Below are 10,433 nucleotides of genomic sequence, written 5' to 3'. Positions count from 1 at the left end.
AAAGTGGCTCACACATAAAGCTATTTGAATTCTAATCAATTTTATCACCACATTACAAATTTCCAGTGGGGTACAATTGTTTCAACTCTGGGAGTTTTTGTTCTTGTTTTTTTTTAGAAACTATATATTTCAAAACAAATTATTGCTTCAATGATAAGGTTTGGTGTTTGAGAATATGTTTAAAAAGTATGAAGTTCTGAAGGCTTACTTGCAATTGAAAATAAACAACTGTGAAGTTAAGAATTTGCTGATTGTTATTGGCCTAGAGGTAGTGAGTTATGAATCTGGCAATAATTTCGGATAATTGATGTTTTTATCGATAGTTTACTTCCTACTTCTTGAAAATAGTAAAATTGAAAAAAATTAGACAAAACAATGAATTGATGGATGTAGCCGTTATTATGTGATAGGAGACCATGAAAAATGAGAAATAAACTTTCTATGTTTTTATACGTAACTAATGTTACTTCAGTTTCATCCTATAAGGACATTTTCAAACGAATACAGTTTATTGTATTCACCCCTATATGACGAGTTACAAATACAAGTGATATAAAAATATAGGAAGTTTTATTCTTAATTTTTCAACAAGACAAAACCTTTCTTGGATATCTACTTCTCTAGTGTATAGCAATGATTTTGCATTATGTTTCACAATTTTTAATTAATATCGTTCATTCAACATTTTCTCCCAAATAAGTTGCAAAATATGTTCCTTTGTAGCTGTCTGAAAATTGGTATTGAGGCGAATATATCACTGGTTTTGAATAACATCAGAAGTGCAAGATTAATCACATAATAATATGCTTGCTGTTAGCCTGACTCCATCATGTGTTTGAATATGAAAAATTATAGTGAAATAATATGAGAGGAGCACCGTTGATCTTGGAATGAAAAAAAAATCCTAAATGTAGTTTTCTGTTTAGAACTTGAAAATGTTTCAATTAGTATGGTAGGTACCTTAATGACACTCCACTCCATTTTTTTTTGGAGGCTGACTTTATTTTACTCAATTATTTAGAGGCATCTTGTAGATTATTATTACTGTGAATTTTGAATTGATATAATTGTAATTTTCTATACAGCTAGCCTATTGAATTATAATTTCTACATCCAACACACCTTCAATCTCTTTAATACCACCTCTTTAACCACCTTCCCATTAATTTAAGGCGAATATATAATGGAAAGAAAGTGAAAGAATACCTTGTTGGGAGGCCCTATTATAGTGTGGACGAATTCTACCAAGGCTCTATCGAATAATTGACATGTAGCTTTGTGTAAACAAGTTATTGAAACCAACACAAAATGGCTATCAATGTTCATTATGTAGAATTATATATTTACGTTTACTTAATATTCATAAATTCATGTACTTATATTTGTAGCTGTTCAGCTGGACTTAATATTGTTCTGTCCATATACTCTGCTCCGGTGTTTAAGCATTATTTTATAGTTTATATTTGTTAATTGTCCCTTATACACGTTTTACTTTACTAGACTTTGCTAATAAGATGTTTATATCTTGGGTAATAAAGCATATGTTAATTGCCACCTGTTAACTGGCAAAATGCATGAAGCACTAAACAGAATATGTGGAATATTACGAATACACTCAATTTTCTAATTTTGATACATTTTTCACATTCATATGTTCAGATTGCCAAACCAATAGTTCACACTTTTACATGAATGCAAAAAAACACCCAGAAATGGGAAATTACACATGACATAAACTGCCAGCATTCAATTTATGAAAACTTTACTCTCCACTTGTATGCTGGCGGTTTAGGTTGTAGCAAAAGGAATATGACTCTTTGGTCGCCGATCATACGGAATGCTTCCTTTACAATTTTTAAAACAAGCTAAGTAGCAGTTAACATGTTCAAAACCTTCTTACTGAAAAAAATTTGACATTCTTTGGATCTATACACTATTTATTGATATAAGAATTACAGAACGTACTATCATAAAAACATTTTAGTGCTCCTCTTCATAACCACTAGGAAGTGCATTGGTATGTGGGTTGTGGAACAGAGAACGGTTTCCATCGCCCCATGGGAAACGTTTGGTACGTACTCGAAGATGTTCATAGGCGATAAATTCTGGCCTCGACGAATGCTCAGCATGCTTCTGATGAGTCAAGTAGCAGTTCACTGCACATAGAATTATGGAAGGAAAGGCCACAAAAAAGGTCAGATTTTTCCAAATTTTGTAGGAACCTTCATGTTGCCCAGAAACTGCTGACGAGCCTTCTAATTGAACTGCTTTCTTAGCGGAGGTTTGTATAAACCTGCGAATACTCTGATTTAACAGAAAAGCCATATTCACCTCGAATACCTATTTCCTTCGCACAAACCAAAATTATATAATTCTATGAAAATGTCAAGTTGTCAAACGAACTGACAGTTCTTATTTTTTAAACTGGCCTCATCTGGTAGGGCAATTAAAACCATTCGTTTTTACGATTTACAAAATCAAAAAGTGTAGGAATGAAAAAAATATTTCTGAAATGTAGTTTTCTGTTCGGAACTTACAAATTTTTCAATTAGTATGGTAGGTACCTTTGTATCTTAATGTCCGGATATTACGAAATTTTTGCGAATACAACGGCTGCCACAAATGCCGTAAAATTTGAAATAACTGAATATTATTGTGAATTCGATTAATCATGGAATGACAGAAACAGAACCCGTCACATTGTATTTATATTGACTTTAAATAGGGGTGCCTCTGGAATAACCGAAATTGGTAGAATAAGCATAAATATTCATATTAAAGACATGCCAAGAATAATATTGACAGTATTAACAATTTTGTCAAGTAATTCTATGAAAAAAAGTCAATTATGCGAGATTATTTTCTGTTTAGGCCACTGTTGACAGCAACTCCATTTTGAGTTCCATTTCAAGTTCGACAAATTGTTGTTGATGATGGGACGGATAATTGTATAATACATTCGTTCAATATTACAGTACCCATAACTGTATAACTGGAACTTTTTCCTGTCTAGACTTGCTTACACACCGTATTTATTCAATATGTGTTTTTTATAGTAACAAAATACAAAATTTCAGAGTTGTGATTTTTTATTATTGAAAGAAAATGCTTCATAGCAGCATGGTTATTTCGTGATTTCCGGCAAGAGTTCAAATATTCGGATGAGTATGAACAAGCTCAAAGTCGTATTTTCGTTGCTAATAACCACTGCAGAAACAGTGAAATGTTATTTTTTCAGGAAGTAATCATTATTCGATATAATTATTTGTTCTCGAGTTAATGGAGATTTAGTTATATTTGGACATAAAGGAACGAAAATCATCAAATAAAGTTACGGAAGTCAGTTGAATTTAAGTTCTGCAACGTGTCTCGTTTCAAAATTTGCTAGAATATGACAATGAGACAAAATAGACCAATTTTAATGAAGTTCATTCTGGAGATGTTGCTGCAAATTACACCTAAGTTGTTGAAGTCAATTATTAGGTTCACATAAAACTATCATCTTTTAAAAACGCTTTTCTCTAACAAAACAAAAATGCTGTCTCTCGACGCGCGTTCTGCTAACCAAGTTAGTATCATTTCAAACTAGAGGTTTCAAATTCTACTTACGAAATAAACAGATCAGTTCAAAAATTCCAAGTATGAGAAAGGACGAGGAAAAATATAATTGAAAACTATTCTGCCTGTAGAAAGTCTTTTTTTTCTAAATGAATACATGGTCATATCGATATAAAAACTGCAATGCAATTTGAATTGAAGGGGTTATATTTTTAGGAGTGATTAATTTTTTGGGAAAAAAAGTTTTTGGCTTTCTACTACTCCATCTGATACAATCTCTACTCAGTTTGTATTTCAAACATTTGTTGTGGAATAAGAATCAGATATCATTCACATGAGTTCTACTTTGAATGAATGGTACTCACATAGAACACTGTCACTCTCACTGGTATACACCGATGTGTATAGAGAGTAGAGAAAAGTATCTTCTGTATAATTCAGTGTTGATATAGAAGTATTTGTTTCGAAAGAATTATTTTCTTTCGTGTAATTCAATGTTTATATGAAAGTAGCTGTTTCAGGAGGACTTTCTTTCAGTTTGTATCTGAAAGTTACTTCTTTGCATGATCTACACATTCATGTATAAAGTTTCAAATTGATTACTTCCTTCCTTTCTTTGGAAGATTCTCTCATCCCCCCCTTTTTTTGTATCAGATGGTGCAATGCAATGTTTTTCAATGGAATTTCAAAAAATAATAATAGACATTTACTTGAGAATAGAATAATACCTGATTTTTGGAAACTATATGAATTATTATAATAAGTACAAACAATCATGAAAGGTGATCCAAAAGGAGCACTTTTCTGAAACACCAGAACTGCAATTTACTTTTCTACAACTAGTTAGGGTCATTTTTCTCCGACGACTCATCAGAACTGAAAAGTAACGCTCGATAAGAAGCAGGCAACTTCAATATTAATCTGAATCACTATAAGATTAGATAATTGAAAAATGTATGGTCATTGTTTATGATTTCCAGTTTCAACTTCAAAAATAATTCAGCTATTGACTAATTAATAAAACAGTGGACAATTGATGTCTGCCTTTTTTCGAAAGTAATCGATAGTAATAATATTATTTTCAGGACAACGCCATAAAAAATGTTGGTAAATAGCGATCAAGTAGTGGTTAATTTTGGAACATACCTTTATAATATACTTATATAGAGAAAGCGCTTTTACATGCATTCAGCGAACACTTTCCACCTTTTTGTTTTAGACGCAACCCGAATTCCGAATCTTGAATCCTGTGCCTAAATTAAGTGATAGAAACACACAATTTCAGGTTAAGGAGTATTGATTCTTTAAATTTGAATTTTGAAATGAAGACAAAGTAATATTCAGACAAGTTGGACTTAAACTGAGAAAGTGTCCTACTTTGTCTACCAAATAAATATATGAAACGGGAAAATGAGTGACGAACGATTTTTAGTTAGTGGTTTTGAGGATGATCTTCAAGATATTGATGAATCGAGAAATCCAACAGGTAATATATTCAAAGCATTGAAGAACTCAAGTTAGTTATCGCGAAAGTTGAAATATTTTTTTTTAAACAGTTGAGAAATATTTATGTATTACCTAAAATCTTTCAAAATACTGCAGGGTAAAAAAACTGCATATAAGGTGTGTAAAATGGTAATAGTGAAATTCATAAAAATGTGGACCTGCTAAACAATTCATTGAAGAAAACATTTTTGATTTCCTGTTTTGATAATAGGTTTTGGAATTATCACTGCAGCAGACAGGTATATTACTCATGCAGAAAATATATTTTGAAAGATAGGGCTTCACTGTAGTAATTACCCAATCCATTTAGATTTTGCATCAATCCAAACAAGAAAATACTTATTGTCAAATGGTCCTGTATAATCTGTGTTACTGTTGAAATATAATTCAACCCCCCAACAACTATCGCATGATTTCACAGTTCTTCATTTTTCAGATAAATTAGAACATCAAATCTTGGAAGCCTGTGAAAATGGAAACCTTGAGACTGTGAAGCATTTGATAGAAACTCATCCGAATCTTATAAACGCAACTGACAAAGACAAATACACTCCCTTACATAGAGCATGCTATAGTAATCATATTGATATTGTCAAATATTTGATTCAAAAAGGAGCAAATGTTGCGGCAAAAACTGAGTTGAAATGGGAACCTTTACATTCATGCTGCCAGTGGAATAATAAAGAATGTGCCGCTGTTTTGCTTCAGAATGGGGCAGATGTGAATGCTGAATCTGAGGGAAGTAAGTATTTTGATAGTGAATGAATTATTAACAAATTCAAACTGAAGAGTGTGTGGATAATCATTGGCATACAATCAATTTATCTTCATTCTCTGAGACGATATTTTATTTCATATAACATTTAGTTTTGAATTATATAAACCTTAAAGTTTACAATAATTATTATTGCAGTTAAATTAATTGATCCAACATGCCAAGTCTTGATGACATGAATGAGGTTTTCGTGGTCATTGTCCAGTATTTCTATTGATGGGCATAATTGATCAATTGGCATCTTTGAAATTCAATAATCAGAAAATTCAAATGAATGAAATACAGATAGTTACATGATCCAATAGTCTACTATGAACTCTGTTAGTTTTTGACATAAACTCAGGTAGTTTGTAGTAAAAATTACCTGCGATATACAATTTGAACACTTTTTAATATGTATCACATATTATAGGTCTCATTTAATGAGCTTATTCTTAGAATGATTGAAATGTTTCTATTACATTTCACCGTAGTACAGATATTTAGTTTTTCAAATTTGGTTTTGTAAGTTGATGTTGAATTTTTTATAGTTTGTTGAGAATAACTGATTATTCATTTATAACCCAGAACAAAGAAAGCAAGCAATCAGTTCAATTGAAATTGAAATTACCATTCTCAATTGAAATTCCCTTTTCCATTGGGAAGGCCAATTCAACATTTGCAAATCATCTTTTGACATAGGAGTTCAATCACGATTATGACATATTGCATTTGGAAGGGAAAGGTTCACATCCCAACCTTTTGGAATGCTTAGAAATTAATAGATTTGAACATTTGAAATTATTGTTCAATGACCAAATATATTTAAAATCATTATCCTTCATTGAATTCAGTTTGTAATGAGGAAATTGGTAGTTAGTGTAGATCTTAAAAGTAGGTAAAATGATGTCTTATACTATAACAATTTTCAATTGAAGGTGATTCATTAGCAACGTCGCACTTTAAATGACCAACGGATAATCATCTTACCAACTTTGCAGAGGCGTACCAAAATAATATTTTTATTTATTTAAACACATAGGTAATTACGTAAAAAAATTTATAGTAGGTGGCGCTACCTGGTGTCAATGGTAAAACTGATTACATTTTCTTATTATGCCTAATACAGTACTTCAAAAAAACAGAAACATTTACAAAATAATTATTATGTTCCTTTTATATAGAAAGAGAAGTACAAAGCAAAGAAATAATTACATATGTTATGCTTATGAAGTTTCAGTATCCATTGACTCGTCCGAAGAGGAATCCCCAGTCACACTTGAATCTATTATTATTTGATCGAAAACAGTGTCTACCATCCCATCCAATCTGAATGAATGGTATAACGTACAAAATTTTTGCTGGTACTCGTCCAATTCAATTTTTTTTCTACCACGACAATGTACTTTTGGAGCTTGCACAATCCCAGTCACATTTTTTCACGTACAATGCGTTCAGTTGTCGACACGGATATTCCCGTTAAAAATGAACACTGGGCTACAGCTTCCACTGTACGGAGTGTATTTTTTAAATTTTCGTACACTCTACAGACAATCTGTTTTTCTTCTAACGACATAAACTTCCGCTTTCTTTGTACATTACTTGGACCTGCTATGGACTTGCTATTTGTCAGTTGTTTACTTACCTCAAAAACTATTTTAAAGTTGATGTATTTGAAAAAACACTTTATTGTGAGATTTTCACTAGAACAGATTAACAAATCCACAACACGTTTTTCGCTGCACAGTAGCTTTTTCAAGCGTGTTCACTAACAAATTGAATTCTACATACATTTTGATTTATATATACTTTTTGAAATATTACTATCTACCTAGAAACTAATAATATTCTATGAACTAATTAATGACAGTTATACCTGAGTTTAACGAACATTTATACCTGAGTTTAATGAGTAGGTCAACTAATTATCTCACAATAAAGTGTGAATGTGATGAAAATCTATGATAATGTATTTTGAAAAACAAGTATTGGCCAACTCTATCTTATATTTTAAAGTTGATAAATATAACAGTCTATTTAATAAATATAATAAAATATATTAAATAAATACAAAACAAAATCACCTTCATAAGAAACAGAACACACTACGCCTATACAGATAAGGACGCTTGCTAATGAAGAAACCGAATGACTAGTTATGGCATTTTAAGGACGCAAATATAATAGACCTGCGAAGTGTTGATCAGTTAACCCATGTTTCAAAGTATTTAACGAACTGGTTCACCTATTCGCTCGTATATTCCATCGATATGCAGAAGCTATCTTGTTACAGGGGGCAAATTTTATGGAATCATCTTACTTTTCAATTATTTTCGATGGCGATGCATAGACAATAAAAATGACCCCGGTAAGAATTTAATTCTAACATTTAACATTGTTGCCGTTAGCTCTCAGTTCAATTTGTATATGAGTTACCTTCAATTGAAAATTGTTATAGTATAGGTGAAAATTCTCCACTTTTATGAGTTGCTCCTAGAAATATAATAAGTAATGAATTTATCATGTAGAAATTTGTCAGGAAGTAATAGTCGTAATGATGATATATAAAAGCACGACATAGAATTTGTTCAAACAGTTTATACTCCTGAGTTAAATTTCACATCGAAGTATTTTTTTATAATCTACATTGAAAAATTTTCATATATCCAAGTTGTTGTACCTAATTCTTCAGTGTCTTAATGGCGGTACTACAAAAAATACTGGAAGGCTGGCAGTCAAGAGACTACTTCAGCTTCTTCTTTATACTTTCTCGTCCCATTAATCAAGTTGTTTTTTATTATTCAAGTTACATTTTCACTGAACTAGTCAAGTAATACATTTCTTTTTAGAACAAACGCCTCTACACATTGCTGCATCCCATGGTACTTCTTACGACACTGTTCAACTTCTCCTAATGCATCCATTCATTGATCCCAGTATAAAGAATAATAATGGAGAAACAGCTGCAGATATTGCTAAAAGAAGTTCGAGGTATTATAATATTTTCGAGATGGTAGATCCTCTTATTGATGTTAACGATTTTGGGTAAGTGACTTGTCCAAATTGAATGAATTGAAATAAAACTTCACTATGTTTGGTTTGCTCTTTCTTGTTCAGGCTTACATTTCTGATAATGCACTTTATTATATAATATTGATTATAAAACTACATCGATCATTTACTGTTTTTTGTTGCAGGTTTCTGAAATGATGCCCATAAAAATAATTGGAAAAATCAATAGAATATTGGAGGGCAGATTGAATAATTGCATAATGACGAAAATTGTGAAAATTATATGACATATTCTATTTGCATTGAGCACTAAGCAGTCCAGCTGTTACCGTTTTCTGTTTTGAGACTTTGAAGAAATTAAAGTTTGATTGAGTTTCTGAAATAAGTATTTTTTTTGTGAAATATAGAGTAAATGTAATAATAAATAATTTCATGTTTGATAGTGTAATATTAAGAATGTATCAATAATTGTGCTAAACTATTCCAACAATGAGAAATGAGAATTGAAACTTCCTATGTTTTTTATCACTTTTATTTGTAACTAATGTTACTGCAGTTTCGTCCTGTAAGGACATTTTCAAACTTACACAATAAACTAAAAATGATTGATCTAATTAGTCCTTATATAACACCACTGTAGGTAATAACAGAGGTACTTTACTTGATTGAGAACCTGAATTTTGTTTACCTGTGACAATATGGATATGCTAATTTGAAAATCGGTGAATAAACTAGATCGATTTGATCATTTAACAGGTTGCCCCCGCAATGTTTATGCTTATGAACTTCCGAGGATTCCAAATAATTGAATTTGTAACCCTTCCTTACATACTCCAAAATTTCCGTATTATTTAGATTCGGAAACTAGTGGTTGCATCCCATGGAATAGTTTGTAAATATCGAATCATTTTTACTTAGTCTGAAGGACCTTTCATGTTCAGCATATCGTTTTGAGAAATTTTGACCAAATTGTCTCACATGAACACTATTACACTTCGGACACTTACGCTTATAAACTCCAGATTTCCCCGACTTGTCCACTTGATCTTTGGCATTGAAAAGTAAATCAGGTAACCTGGCATGTGGTCTGAATGCCACTTCCACATTGTTTTTTCTGAAGAAACCCGCAATTATCTCTGTTCCTTTACCAAAATATGTTAAGTTACCCATTTCTTGATTTCTGATTGTTTGATCTGGGAGTATATTGATCTGTAAGTGAATTTACGGCTTTGTTTTCTGACTAACTTCTGGATTGTGTCTGTGTTGAAACCATTATGACGGCCTATCTGTATAATTATTTTAATTTCCCTAGCTAGATTGTTAGCAAACAAAGGTGTGCTCAGAATGCTCTGTGCAACATTGAATTGTGGGCTGCTAATTTATGACTGACTGGATGGAAAGAATCACTTGGAATGGTAATGTCTGTATAGCTAGGTTTTATGAATAAATTGAACTCAAATTTATTCTGATTGTAATCATCAGGTCTAAGAAATTTATCTGTTTCTCTATCTCTGTTTCGAGTGTGGACTGAATGTTTCTGTTGAGATTATTCATGAATGTCATAAATTGGTTCAGCTGTCATGAAGTAACTCTGAAACAGGCG

General features: G+C 31.6%; 1 protein-coding gene across 1 annotated transcript; it reads left to right on the top strand.

Moving 5' to 3' along the window:
• The first annotated feature begins 4,781 nt into the window (after window positions 1-4,781).
• On the top strand, window positions 4,782-9,215 carry LOC111514460 (ankyrin repeat domain-containing protein 49). The gene is made up of 4 exons (XM_023170700.2): window positions 4,782-5,044; window positions 5,501-5,806; window positions 8,668-8,863; window positions 9,016-9,215. The coding sequence occupies exons 1-4, from the start codon at window positions 4,969-4,971 to the stop codon at window positions 9,026-9,028; spliced, it is 591 nt and encodes a 196-aa protein (XP_023026468.1). The 5' UTR covers window positions 4,782-4,968; the 3' UTR covers window positions 9,029-9,215.
• The last annotated feature ends 1,218 nt before the right edge of the window (window positions 9,216-10,433 follow it).

The sequence above is a fragment of the Leptinotarsa decemlineata genome, unplaced genomic scaffold (genome assembly GCF_025532065.1).
Source record: "Leptinotarsa decemlineata unplaced genomic scaffold, Ldec_3_MD MMD2_tig00003736_RagTag_RagTag, whole genome shotgun sequence".
Classification (NCBI taxonomy): Eukaryota; Metazoa; Arthropoda; class Insecta; order Coleoptera; family Chrysomelidae; genus Leptinotarsa; species Leptinotarsa decemlineata.
Note: the sequence above shows the minus strand (reverse complement) of the source record. Positions and strands in the feature narration are given on the sequence as shown.

What these genes read in the sequence shown, in the direction of transcription:
- LOC111514460 (XM_023170700.2), top strand. Translation starts at nt 4,969, where the DNA reads ATGAGTGACGAACGATTTTTAGTTAGTGGTTTTGAGGATGATCTTCAA. An exon ending in TGAATCGAGAAATCCAACAG is followed by an intron (nt 5,045 to 5,500) that starts GTAATATATTCA and finishes TTCATTTTTCAG; the next exon opens with ATAAATTAGAACATCAAATC. An exon ending in GAATGCTGAATCTGAGGGAA is followed by an intron (nt 5,807 to 8,667) that starts GTAAGTATTTTG and finishes ATTTCTTTTTAG; the next exon opens with AACAAACGCCTCTACACATT.